The sequence below is a fragment of the Ambystoma mexicanum genome, chromosome 6p (assembly GCF_040938575.1).
Source record: "Ambystoma mexicanum isolate Mex_15411 chromosome 6p, UKY_AmexF1_1, whole genome shotgun sequence".
Lineage (NCBI taxonomy): Eukaryota > Metazoa > Chordata > Amphibia > Caudata > Ambystomatidae > Ambystoma > Ambystoma mexicanum.
Window position 1 is genome coordinate 940,919,215 of NC_090935.1, and position 14,641 is coordinate 940,933,855.

General features: G+C 47.1%; 1 protein-coding gene across 2 annotated transcripts in view; it reads left to right on the plus strand.

Moving 5' to 3' along the window:
- The window catches only part of DMXL1 (Dmx like 1), a 1,868,248-nt gene that overhangs the window by 156,835 nt on the left and 1,696,772 nt on the right, over positions 1–14,641 (plus strand). For both annotated transcript variants that reach the window (XM_069625559.1, XM_069625560.1), the window contains exon 5: positions 6,925–7,057. In XM_069625559.1, coding sequence (XP_069481660.1) covers positions 6,925–7,057 — 133 coding nt within the window. The remainder of the gene's footprint in view (positions 1–6,924; positions 7,058–14,641) is intronic.

Genomic DNA, 14,641 nt, shown 5'->3' on the forward strand with positions numbered 1-14,641 from the left:
AGCGTGTCACTCACCGTGTTCGGATCAGTCTCCAGTAGGCCTGCATCTTTCTTCTGCACTCAGCTCCTGCAAGAACAAGAACACTGTTAGGAACAGCCTTACCTTGCGGCGCTTCTGCCCATCATTAATCGCTTCTTTTGTTCTGCGGGCATCTTCGGCGGTGTCATTCCCATCCCGGCACGCCGCTTCCTAAGGGAAAAGAACAGAAAAAAGGCATTAGTAAGCATTCAGCAAATCTTCGCTTACTTTTAAAGACTGTACGAGCGTCAAACGCTTACCTGAATCCCAGCCGCTCTGGGGGAACTCTATCTCCGGAACTTCTCATCCATCTGCAAGAGGGAAAAGACACTCCAGGTTAGCGTGGAAACATCTAGAGGCGCTGCATACCGCGCTTACTCACCGCATTTCTTCTTCATAACCGGCATACATGCTGAAAACGTTGCGGCACCTAAAAGACACAGAAAAAGAACTCAGTTCAATACAAATACGAAAGGGTCGCATCGCGCTCTCACTCACCTTCAGCGCTACTCATCTCAGCAGCAAGTCGTCATCATCTAAGGAAGGAAAGGAACGAAGTTGGAGAACTTTTAAAGACTCATTATACTTGCCTGTCAGACTCTTGCCAGTGAAGTAACTAGGCAGCAATGAGCCCGCATCAATCAACGCACCCCTGCGCTGAAAGCAAGACGGAGAGCACACTTTCCAAGAAAACAAGGTGAGCTGTGGATCAAAGGGAAGGGTTGGACCCCGGGAAAGAAGGGGTTCAAGCACACAGACAATAGGGAGTTAAACTCTACCAATCCTGTGTTTCAGGCCCAGTCTCCAGTCGAGTAGACTCCAGGGAAGGGTTAGAGGTCGTAAGCTTGCAGAACAGGCTGAGTGACGTCCCCGTGGATAACAGGTGAGCTTTACAGTATGTCGCTATGTATGTCCCCACCGTCCTGAACACGTGCTTGGTCTCAGGCGTTTCTACAGATAACCACCATATCACACTACTACGCTTGCTCTCTACTATACACCATCAATCAACTAGAGCACAGCTATACCCCTGATATTTCAGCCTAGCTGTTAACACAAGAGTACGACCCATTAACACCTCATCATCCTAATAAAACACAGCTAGCTGAGCACATTCCAGCCTAGCTGTTCACATAGGCGTTCCTCAGGCCTAACGCAGCCAGAACCCAGTCTGGGTGTCCACCCACCAGACTGCACACACCCAACTGATATCTTCAGCACCACACCTATCGCTCGGAAGCAGCTATCATTCCACAACTACACCAGCTGCACACATATCCGGTGCACCCACGCACCATACAACACTATCTCTCTCTACTGACCTGAACTACAGTTCCCGAGGGCGTTCCACCTACCATTGCTTTGAGGTCATACCAATGATATATAAAGCGCTATATGAATGCCAAGTAACATGAAAATTCTCCAAAGTATATCAGTCCCAGGTACAAGGGCAACCAAACTATCTTTGGGTATGTATGGACTCCTCCTGTCCAAGTGGGCTGGGGGGGGGGGGTCCGGCCAGGTAAGTACTCCCCCAGGAAACTTTCCTCAGAAGGGCAGTAACCCCCCAAATCTTGGGTTAAGTTTCTTTCCCCAGTACCCTCAAACCCCAACCTGCAGGGCAACCCTCCTTTCTTTCCCCGGTTTCAGGAACCCAGACAACCCAATCCGGGAGAGGAGAGGCCAATGGGGGAGGGCTACCAAAATCCACCATCTCCAGGGGACTACGGTAGAAGGGATAGCTACCCTTCCCGTGAACAATCGAGGTATGAGCCGAGACCCCCATACCAGCCGGAACAAGTGTCCCAACTGGAGCGCCAGGTCCAGAACCTTACCCAGGATCTGGGTCGCATGTTGAGGGTTCAACAGAACCCTCAGATGAACATGGCGGCTCAGAACCCCACAAACCAAGGGTCTTGAATCCCAGAACAATGATGGGGAGAGAGAGCCCCGACAATTCACCGGTTCAGAGGAGGAGGCACAGGGGGAAGGGGCGTGTGAAGCCCTAGAGGAAGCTTCCTTCCTCACCCGTGAAAAGCCCTTGGACACCCCGGAACCGGAACAAAAATATCCTGCCCCTGAAAATCTGCAACCCAGGGAATAGAGGGTGGGTAGGATAAATAAAGACCTCAAAAAGGCCCATTTTGGGGAGTAAGTTGGTGTCCTCCAAATTGAAGGGAAAAATCCTGGGGAAAAAAATCTTCAAACTGGGTCCCAAGAGATCTAAATGAAGACTGGGTGGGTGTGGGGACTGAGGCAAAATCACCCATCTCTGAACCCCAGAAGTGTCACCTGAGAAGAAAATAGTAATGGAGGGATCCTCCCCACAAATTGGTTGTAGTGACTGCCACCCAGTAAGCGGGGGAGCACAGAGCTAAGGGATACTGGGGTATCCAAAATCTACACTATTTCAGGATGTCAAATTTTTATTACAGATCCCCAGACTCTGACACAGAACATTGTCCAAAATGGCACTGTGTCCAGAGTCCAAAATAAAGAAATTGACCACCCAGCTTGCCCAAAATGCAAATTACCTTTGTTCCCTTGAGGAGATGGAGGGTAGATTTTATGCCCCGGTCCAAGTGCAATGTACATTTTCCGCACTGGTGGACACTGGATCCCAAGCCACTCTTCTGTAAAAAAGGGCCTTTGATCAGTTAAATTCAGGAAGTGGGGAGAGAAACCAGATCCCTCTCATCCCTATTCCTGGACAACTCCAGAACTTCGATAGGAAGGAAATTCCTGTCGAGGGGAGAGCGGATTTGGAAATAAAAATTGGGCGACACAAAGTGAAACACCCGGTCATAGTCGTGACTCCAGAGGGCACACCCTGTCTACTGGGGAATTACATCCTGCGCAGGTTACGTCCCCCCTCCCCCCTAATAGACTGTGTGAACAAGGTCCTCGGAGTGTCAGCCATGTTAGTTTAAATGGCACATGCCACATTGTTGAACAAAAATCAGATCATATTGAGTTTCATTTCCAGAACAATCAAATACCTGACATGATGGTAATTGCTGTCGGACAACAAACCCGTGATGGGAACTCCTCTCCATTCCTGAAAATCAACCTTCCTTCCCATTTAAGTGACATTCCACACTGGAAGGAAATACCTTGAAATTTTATACTGATTCACAATCAGAAAACCCCAATCCTATAGTCAAAAGAGATGAGAAACCAGCTCAAAGTTTAGCTGACATTCAGAAAATTAGAGAACAGTTGTTCATCCCTATTCAGTTAAATGAGGGGAAGGAGTCTGTTCTCGCCTGAGTGTGCGTAAACAATGGCAAGAGCTTCATCAGCAAAGCAACATTCAGGCAGCTCCCAAAAGATCCAGCCGTTCTCACATTTAAATTGATCAATAAGTGGGAAATTGGCCTGGAAACTCCCAATTGCAAACATCTCCTGCCTAGCAGGTGTATGCTCAATATTTCTATAGGTAACAAAAGCATAGAACATAATTGTTGGGTTGTGCAAGATGTCCCTGCTGCATTCTATTTAGGCAGTGACATTCTCAATCGGTTTGCCCTTAATTTGGACCTGATAAACTACAAAGCCTGGTCCCGACTAGGGGGCAAAACCGTGGACTTTGATGATTCAGAAAGAGCATTTCGGTCAGCCCAATTGCTGCCGTATGCAGGTGAACTTCAAATTGGAGAGGAAGTCACCATCCCAGGACGGACCCGACTATTGCCACTTGAATTAAACATTAAAAGAGGACCGAAACTGCAAAATCCTGACGCATATGTACACCTCAATGCCCATCTCCAACAGCATGGGTTAGGGTTAAACCCAACACCATTAGTCAGTGTAGAACACAGCACCATTGCAATATTGATGGCTAACAGTGACTCTTGGAATATCACTCTGGGCACAGGCACCATTATGGAATGGCGTTTGATGACTGACATTTTTCCATGGATCTAGGAAATTAACTGATAGGACCAATCCACAATGACTTCTTTGACAATGATAGTGACAATGACTTACCACCAGACAAGATCTTCTCCCGGCAAGGGGGGGAATTTCCTGGTGTACTCTTCCTGCCCATACGGTGAGGAAGAAGTGACCTGTGACATCAAGCAGGATAAGGTGATATACCAGGTGCACAATGACTGCCTCTCCTTCCTGAAAACCTCTGTCCAGGTCAATACTCTAACCAGAGACTTCTCCACCCAATTGGAGGAGGCCGCTGAGATGGCAAAACCGAAGTCTTTCCAGGCTTCAGGCAAATGGTTGAAGAGAGAGTCAACCTAGCTGATGCTTTGAGACCCCGGAGCAAAAGTTGAAACCGGTATTCTTCGATGTCCAAGATCTCTTTGTGGTGGAGTCGTATGACTGTGGTCGCATCGAAATCCATACTACAATTCCCACGGACCCTGGAATGACTCCGGTGTTTGTGAAGCAATATCGCTTGCCTCTTGCATCCATGGAGTCCCTGACAGAAATCATTAAAAACCTGGAGTCCTGTGGGATAATTTGTCCAGTCCACAGCACCTTTAATAATCCAGTGCTGGGGATCTTAAAACCAAATGGCCAATAGAGACTGTGAGCAGAGCTTAGGGAGCTAAAAAAAACAGGTCCACATGTCCCAATGGCCTCTTCCATACATTGACCATGGGCTGCCCAGATCCAGGGTTCCAAGGTATACACTGCCACTGACCTGACCAATGGGTACTGGACCATGCCCGTCAGTAGGGAGGACCAATACAAGCTGGCCTTTCCTTTCGGGGGGCAGCAGTACACATGGACCTGCACTCCCTTTGGACACAAACTCTGGCAACGAATTCAACATCTTCCTACATGACCGACTTGGGTGGGGGTAACTTGGCCTATGTGGATGATGTCCTGATAAAAAGCTGAACTGTGGAGGAACATATAGTGGAAATCCGTTGTTCTGACCCAGTTGAGGGTTGCCGGAGCAAAACTGTCCTTTCAAAAGGTGCAGTGGTGCAGAACCCTCGTCAACTTCTTGGGACATGAAATGCCTCCTGAGGGTCTCTGTCCCCAGGAGAAGAAAGTGGAAGCACTCCTAAAACTTAAAGACCCCCCACAACTCTGCGTGAGCTAAGAAGCCTCCTTGGACTAACTAATTACAGTAGGAAGTTAATTGAGGATTACGCAGAGATCACAAGACCCCTGATCCATCTGATGAAGGGGGGGCGGGGATCAAGTGGGAGTGGGGTCAAGAAGAAGCTGAGGCAGTAAAGCAGCTCAAAAGAAGCCTCTCAGAAGCACCTTGTCTAGCTTACCCTGTCAAAAACAAGGAGTTCTTCTTGGAGACAGGGTTCTCGAATACATGCTTGACAGCAGTATTATATCAACAGCCTGACAAGGTCAATAAAGCCATCTCCTATGCAAGCAAGACTTTATCCTCTGTGGAGGAAAAATTCAATGATTGTGAGAAGGCACTCCTGGCAACGGTGTGGGCATTGAAGAATTACTGCCCGATTATCCAGGGGGAACACATCCTAGTGGAGACTCCACACCAGCCTTTGCAAGACCTCCAAAGTGACAGAATCCGGGTCGGAAGTGTGAGTAACTCCAGAATTACTTCATGGATTCTGTCAATGCAAGCCATTCCTGTGGAGGTCCGATATGGCCTAAACAAGAAGAGTCCCCTTGCGCAAAGGTCTGGCTGACTTGCAAGATTGTGCCAGAGAAAACTGTCTCGAGGACGAAAGTCTTAAAATCCAGGACAACATGGAGGCGTACCTGAATTCCCTGCACAAAGTCTATGAAAAAGACAAATGGTGGGAATACCCATAGTTTATGTGGACGGGTGCTATTACCATGTTGACAACAATGGGGAAAAGGAACTGGTGGCTGGCGTTGGGAATGCCTGGGTGAATGTTGCCCCGGAACCCTCCTCCGGGTACAAGATCGGTCCCAGCAGTAGTCAGGTGGCAGAGTTGATGGCATTTCATCAGGCCATCCTCACTGCCGTCCAACGCCAAATCCACGAACTGGTCATAATCACTGATTCAGATTATGTCCAGAACGGGTTCGTGGAGCACCTGGTTAATTGGTAAACTAGAGGCATACTATGTGCTAATAACAAACCTCTCAAACATGGCAAGCTAATCCAAAATATTGACGGTCTTGTCACCTCTAGTGGGATGACGATCTATTGGAAGAAGATCATGTGTCATTCCAGAATAGAGGAGCCAGACAAAACTGGAAACGACCTACCTGATCAGCTGGCCAAAACCGCAGCATCCAGGGGGATCTCCTCGAGATCAAGTCCCTGTTGGGGTAAATCCAGCTCACTGCTATAAGTAAGTCAAGAAAAGGCCCGTTTTCTGTTTTTTCTCCTCTTTGTAAGTCTTTGTTTCCAACCTTAAAATGCTGTGGCGTTTGGTGGTGCACAGATGGTGAGTGTCTCAGCCAGGTACACTGGTGTCTGTTGTGGGTGCTTTGCAAGTGATGCAGGCTGTCCTGATCATGATGCAAACTTGAATGGGTAAGTAGCTAGTGCAGCTCCTTGAGGTTGTGTGTACACGTACACTCTACTTGAGGTTCAGTTCTGTTTTTGCTCTTTTATTATTGTTACGGTTTGCCCATCCTACACTTGTTTTAATTCATTTAGGGATTCATGTCCGCATTACTTTCTGCTGAGCAAGGTAATTATTTGCTACTGAGATCTGTGCGCAATCTTAGACACTATCATTCAAGAAAGGTTGGAAAAGGCGTTCAGTTATCCTCCCCAATTACTGGGAATAGTTTTAGAAAAGTAGAGTACTAGACTAGTATCCTAATTAACTGCTAAAAAGGTGTCACTTTCTCTCTGACCAAATCAATCTCATGACCTCTTTTGCATTGTCTAAGGTCCATGATTTTTCCTGAATGTATTTTACTTTGGTTTAAATATATTATATGTTCCTCATTCTTAAAATTGTTCCTTAGGCAGTCGTCTTTTGACTGGTTCCAGTAGTCTGCAGCTTTGGTCTAATGTTCGTTTAGAGACACTTTCTGAAGAAGAGAACCGTGAGAAAACAGATCTTAGCTTTGGGAACTGGAGGTGCATATGGCAATGCAGGTAAGCCAATTATTGCTTCCAGTCATCTGCCCGGATTGTAAGAGGGCAGGGTGTTTGTCACACTCGGGAGGGCAAAACTGCACTTTGGTCAGGGCTTGCCATAGGTGAAGTGCTCCTCACAGACGTTCTGGGCAAGCCAATGGCTTATGTTTCTCTCACACTCTTGCTCACTCTCCCTACTTCAATCTTAATCTCTACTTCTCACTCAATCGATCCTGCTCTCTTGCACACTGTCGCTCACACCATCTCCCACTCTTGCACTCGCTATATCCCCATGCACTCTTTCTCACGCACTTCTCCTCTTTCACCCCCTCACTCACACTCTCTGAAACTTCCACCTCCCTCCACTCCTAAAATATTGCTTGATCAAGAACTATGCATGTGTGTTTCCATTATTATTCTTAACATACTGCTGAAGCTGGGTTTCATAGTGACGATTTTGCCCCAAGTACTGCTGCTACTAAGTTAGCTAGAACTACAATATTGGAACACTGCTCTCATTTAGGTGGCAGATTTATTTCTGGCTACCTTGGCTAGAGCAGAGTAACACATGTGTTTTGCCTCCTGATATCACTTGGTTTATTGCTAGAAATCCCATGCTTGGAGATGATCAGCTTTCGATATTATGTGTGAATTTCTCCACAGTTAAATATGCAACTGTTGTAGCTGGTTTGGCAACATAAACTGTGATGAATATTAGTCTGAATTGGGTCACATAAATTGCACTCTTCTAGCCATTGGCTAATGATAATTGACCATTGACGAATAAGACATGGTGTGCTACACAGGTGTACAATTGAGGTAGAGAGTGACTTATTACTGGTGGATAGCAGCTTGCAACTCACATTTTTATCCATGGATTAAATTCCCCTGTACATCCCATATGCTTACTGTGATAGGTTGTCAATAAATCTCTGAACAAGATAGTAATTTTATTGTTTTTATTTTAATTTGTATACCGGGTGGAGCACCAGGTGTGAGATGGTTCTCCAAGTCCATCACTGGTCCTTCAGGTCTCTGGCCTCCCTGAGGTCCCCCCCTTACAAGCTGGGCAGGTGATGGTGTCATGATTCCTGCCCCTCATGTCCCCAGCCCTCAAAGATGTCAGGATGGAGCCAGGCCACGATCACCTACATGGCCCTCAAGGGCCTCTCCATCCCGCCAAAGAACCACTTGGAGTCAGACTTGGCGCTTGTGGCACCAGACTCCCTCACTCCCATAGGATAACATTGGGGATTGGACTTGTAGTGCATTGATGGGGACAAGATGGATGCCGCCACATATTTCGGTTCCAAGAACTGCATGTGCAGTCTAGTCTTTTGTGTATGGTTCAGGCCAGCGACACCCGGGATAACCAGAGACTATTTAAGCCATGCCCAGGCTGAGAAACATGCTTTGCCTTTTCTGCACCTGCAGCGTCACACTCGCCGTGTTCGGATCGGTCTCCAGTAGTCCTGCATCTTTCTTCTGCGCTCAGCTCCTGCAAGAACACCGTTAGGAACAGCCTTACCTTGCGGCGCTTCTGCCCATCCATCGCTCCTTCTGTTCTGCGGGCATCTTCGGCGGTGTCATTCCCATCCCGGCTCGCCGCTTCCTAAGGGAAAAGGACAGAAAAAGGCATTAGTAAGCATTCTGCAAATCTTTGCTTATTTTTAAATACTGTACGAGCTTCAAACGCTTACTTGAATCCTAGCCGCTCTGTGGGAACTCTGTCTCCGGAACTTCTCATCCATCTGCAAGAGGGAAAAGACACTCCAGTTTAGCGTGGAAACATCTAGAGGCGCTGCATACCGCGCTTACTCACCGCATTTGTTCTTCATAACCGGCATCCATGCTGAAAACGTCGCGGCACCTAAAAGACACGGAAAAAGAACTCAGTTCAATACAAATACGAAAGGGGTGCATCGCACATCGCGCTTTCACCTTCAGCGCTACTCATTTCAGCAACACGCTGCCATCCCCGGACGCCGGCCATCATCTAAGGAAGGAAAGGAACGAAGTTGGAGAACTTTTCAAAAGACTCATTATACTTACTTCACTGGGAAGAGTCCGACACGTAACTAGGCAGCAACGAACCCTCATCAATCAACTCGCCCCTGCGCTGAAAGCAGGATGGAGAGCACACTATCCAAGAAAACAAGGCCCAGTCTCCAGTCGAATAGCCTCCAGGGAAGGGTTCGAGGTCGTAAGAGGTCAGAACAGGCTGAGTGACGTCCCTGTGGATACCAGGTGAGCGTTACAGATGTGCCACTTCAGACAGGGCTGCCCTACGATCTAAACTTTCCATACCTGTAGGGGGTTCTATTATCTGCATCTCTTTCACTCCCTCTGGGAATTTCCTACTGGGGAGGGGCTTTTGTGGTGCTTCAGTCTTCCCTTTTCCTCTCAATCCTCTTACCTGCCTCTGCTTCTTCGGTCTTCACACACTCTTCCTCCTACTCCTTCTCCCCCGCTGTCCCCTCCAATATTCTTTCGATCATTCTAATCCTCACCTCTTTTTACTCCTCACTATTTTCCACTGCACCTCTTACACCTCCTCTCAGTCCTCCTCACTATTTTTCCTACTCATGTTCACATCCCCTCTACCACTCTTCTTCTCATCCCTTCCTCTTTTTCACTCTCCTCTCACTGCGTAGTTTGCTCCTAGCCTCAATCACTCTCACTGACACCAAATTGTTGCCACACTCTCAATTCCAACACCATACCGTTATCCTTCCCAAACATGTCGGTACTCTCCCCAACTCCTCCTCTACCTGCTTCTCACTCCCCCTGGTTTCCTGGTCCTTTGTGAACTCACCCAAACTACTCACACTGAACTCTGAATCTCCTGGGATATTTTAAACGTCCCCATCCTATATAAGAACTTCCCTAGGCTCCCATTGGACAATCGGGTCAGCTAATTAGGCCAACTACTGCCCTTTCTAAACCAAACTTCTTCTATCACTCCTATTGGGAGATTTCATAAGGGCCTTTTGTCCTGCTTCTGTACAAACCGGCCATGCTGTTCCAGGCATTGTTTTCTCTCTGTTCTCCTTCTCTTCCTGTTTCAGGCAGGTTACCATCCATAATGTATCTGGGGAATGTTCCCTGCTCGCCCCTTTTTTCTGTCTCTCCATGCTCGTTCTAGCAAGGCAACCGCTCTTCCATTGTTCAGTAGCCTTTGCACTGCTGATGGGGTACTATCTCTCTGGTCAGTCAACCGCTGATCAGTGACCATTTTAACCATGAACAACCCAACATCTGGAAGGTCAACTCTCCCTTACTATCAACCTTGTCTTAGTGTTGTTAACTACAGTCCCACCCATAATGCATAACGACACTAAAAGCCACACGTACCCTCTATGGGCACAAGCAATATTCACCACCTAGACCACACCACCACCCAGTCCCGAAAGAGGAACAGCCTGCCAGTAGTAGCAACTGCTTTATTACAAAATGCACCACCATACCATTCCTCCTGATATGTCATATTTTGTGACAACACGAGAATGTAAAACATGTAACGTCACACTCCTACCTTACAATACACATACAATCCATCCCCCTACAGGATGCCAACACAGGCCAAACCGTTACCACCTCAACCCTAAGTGAGCCATGACTATGCTCTTTCGCTCTGTCACACTCCCCCCACATCAGCGGCTAACCAGGCCCAAAGCACTGTACTCTTTCAGATCTTGGGCCCTTCCCTATGTATAAAATACTTCAAATGTTCTCCTCTGTACATGACATCTGTGATGGGGGCGGGGGGTGTCGGTGTCCTTTCCCAACCTTGGGTAGATGGCCTACCAGGGCACATGACTGAGTCCGTCTTACCAGAGAGTCTGGGTGAGGGTGAATCGGGTGGGGAGGTGCTAGTAATATTGGTACCACTGTCTGTCTCAACATGCCTTCCAGCCTTGTGTCTGGCCAGAGTTCTTATACTTGACTGTCCACATGCTTGAGTATCCAGTTAGTCAGTGGCGTAGAACTCCCAGAAGAGAAACTGATATGCCAAACAAGAGTCTCACTCTCCATTCGCCATCCAGATTGTTTCCAGGTACACAAACTTCCCGGGGTTGCAGGAAGGAGACCTGCACATCCAGCAGCCAACACCAGACCACAGCAACCCCTCGGACAACCATGTGCAGTGAGGGACGGCGGGGGATACGTGTTTTTTTTCTTCAAATTATGTGCCTGCATGAGCCGGCACCTAAGGAAGACGCAAGGAGAGATTGGCCCAGGCTCTAGCGGAGACCTATGAAAAGGAGGAGGCAGAAAGGGGGCTAGGGGGAAAGCAGCGGTATGAAAAAAACCTGCACTCACAAGCAGAGTTGAAGAGTGCTCGGGTGAGGTCATGAGGAGAGGTGGCAGAATGAGAACCAGGCAGAGGTACGAAGCTTGGATCAAAGTGCTAAAAACTTTCTGGAGTTTGTGGTGATGAGTGCAGCTGAGATATTTGTGTATGAGAGAGTGGTACCCAAGGGTGTGACAGTGGAGTGGTTGTTCTGAGAGTGAGTGTTGGAACAATGTGATAGTAGATAGTGTGTGGGACACAGAAGAGAGTGAGAGTAAACCTGGATAGAGCACGAGAGAGAACAAGAAAATCTTGAGTATCATTTTGACAGGCATCACCAGAGTAGGTGTAAAGCCTGGACAGTAGTAAGGTTGAGAAGGCTGCAGCCGTTAGGCCCTGTAAGGAATGCATGGTGGCAATAGTAAAACCGACACAAGTGACCACGGTTCAGTGGTGTTTATTGAGCTTTTGCAGGGGTGCTATAAACACCTATCTAAACCTAAATCTACAGATGTGAGTAAGCTACGACCATCAAATAATAGAAAACGCTGTCCGTGTCGTATCAAAATAAAGATGGCCTATTCTAAAAAACCTATTGCCAATTCTTACCATTAAGTTGCAAAATAATGTGGGGTAATGTTCATGAAAAAGAAAATTGTTCACAAAATAATATATCAGGGTGGTCAGGCCGTTGGCCTCCCTTCCCCACATTTTCAGCACGGGGCAAGGCGAGTCACTTGAGCAAAGCACACATCTGGCTTCTGTGGCACAAGCATACAGTTCAATTTCCCCAGTTCACAACCTTCTGTGTCCAAGTCTCTTTACTTCTTGCAAGTCTCTTGACGCAGAGGGCCGGCTGCACCAGAAACAACGCATACATTTTCTCTTCAATCTTAAACTTGGTGTTGACCTTGGATCCCCCTCTGCCGGGTCCAGATCCCTTTCAATAAGGTTCAATTAGTCTCCCTCAGCCGGGCTTGGACCATTTTGGATTTACTTCAAACTATCGAAGACTTTTGAATGTGCACAGGGTTTAGCTTGACCTGTTGCAGGACCACTTTGATCTCTTTCCCACTTGGCATCAATTAGATACCAAAAAGAGACTTTCGGATGAGCACCCGCTGGACCACTCTGTGTATGGTATCTTTTCTTGGTTTCCCAAAGTTCAGTATCAACGTTTTTCTCTTGGCTGTCAATTGTATTTGCGTCGCTTATCCCAAACGCTCCACACACTGTTCTCTTTATACAATGTTGCTGCTTGCAACCTTGGTTCAAAACAGAAGCTGGTTTGGTACCAGTCTCTCCGACTCACCGGCTGTGCTTTCTTTTCGGACACTGCTTTGTTGTAGGAGCCAAACACAGTACCACAGAGGCAATCGCTCCTCCCCGCCTTGGTTATCAAAGCGGGAGAGCCCCAGGTACCTCCGACACACTGCGTAGGTTAGATCAGCCTTAGTTCCTGGTCTTATGTTAGTTTCCAAGGTCCATGAAAGTAACAGTCTTTATAGGTCAGGGGTGCTTCCCTCCTTGCAACCCTCTCCAGTCTTGCCGCCTTTCTCCTTGTATGAAATGGCCATCTTGGAACTGCTGTTTCTTCGTATGTTTTGTCTTGCGTAGAGTGTGCTTTCATGCTCCACCTTTTATCCGTGTGGGGAAGTGTGACGGAAGTCAGGTGTGTATAATGATCCTTAATTGCCTGACCTTGCCTAACCATGTTGTTGGGACAAGTCAGGTATACGGCTCTGGTGTTAATTGGTTGTCACTCAGTGACCTGTCCTTGAGAAAGTGTTTGTGTTGGGAAAGGGGGTGGTGGGGTTCGGTTCCTAGGTATCCTACCTGGTAGGATGGGCGAAAAGGTGTTACAAGGAAGAGGTTACCATGTCTCACACTCCGGTGTCCCACTTCTACTCCCTGAAAACCCCTCATCCAGGTGATCCTCCTGCACTGGTACACCCCCACAAACTGGATCCAAAAGCGATGGCCATGTCCTGGCCACCTGGATGACAGATCCTCTGGGACTAGCGGGTGAGACACCTTCAGGTTTTTCACAGCCCTCTTTGAAGTGCAGGTCTGAAATAGACCATAGGGGTTACCTAACTAGAGTCCTGCCTTACGATAGGATGACCAGTAGGCAAATCTGGACTATGATGGGATAGACAAGGTACTCCCTTTAGTCTGGCCTTCCTGCAGTCCATAGTAAGTCAGGTTGTGAAATTTGATTATTTGTCTAAACTACCCAAGCGAGTATTGGCATTATTTAAGCCATTTGTGCCACATCATAATGACCATGACTGTTGGAACTGTTGGCCCTTTTTCACTGTAGTTCTCCAACGTCTTGACAATCATGACAGCATAACGTTTAGTCCCATTACTAAGGTAATTAGATATGACCCCTAGGTTAGTAATAATGGAGATGCTCTCTTTCCTAACCTATTTTATGAGTACATGCATCTTTATTTGAAAGTATTACTTTTTAGGCATACTATTTATGGGCTTTTCCTACTGTTTATCAGAATGTACTTTGTTCCCACCCCGAAGAATCTCCATTCTGATGTGAATTAAGGGTTGATTTCATACCTTTTAACTTGTGATTCAATCTCTGAAAATAAATGAGCTGTGAGTGATAGATGATGAATCTATTTACCATTATAGCTTACCATTGATGAAGTTATTTACTTGCACTAAAATAATTTACCATGGAAAACCTCACTCTAGTTTAACATCCAAATGGCAACGATCATGACATTTATTTAATTGTGAATATCTGGAGTAGGAAAGGTAAATGTACAGTATTTTGTAGCATGTTGGTAATTGAGTATGCAGCTATGAATGCTCATTAGCTCCCTGTGAGGGAGCGCTGACCAATCAAGAGGCTCGGAACGCACGTTGTACTGCAGGGTACAAGCAGGCGTGCCGAGCTGCATGGGTATTCAGTGCTCTCATTCCTTCCCCACTCCCCCTTCACCACTTATCACCCGTGTATCTTAATAAACGGGTGCTAATGATATCTATTTTTTTTTTTTTTTTTTTTAATGGAAAAACGTCCAGTGCTGCGCAGTGCTGTGATAAGCGAAGTCCCCTTTCCACGTTGATAATGTCCAGATCAAGAAAAAAGATGAGAGGGCAGGGGATGGGGGAACAAGGCGGCCGGCGGCAGGGGGAGGCAGTCTGCAGGTTCCGTGGAACAAGGGCTGAGATTACAGGTTTCTACCTGCGATCCACGGAACCGGATTGGCTGCGCCCCACGCCCCAAGTTCTAATATAAAGAAAGGCCCTTGTTTTATTTGTACTAGTAAAATGCTTCTTGA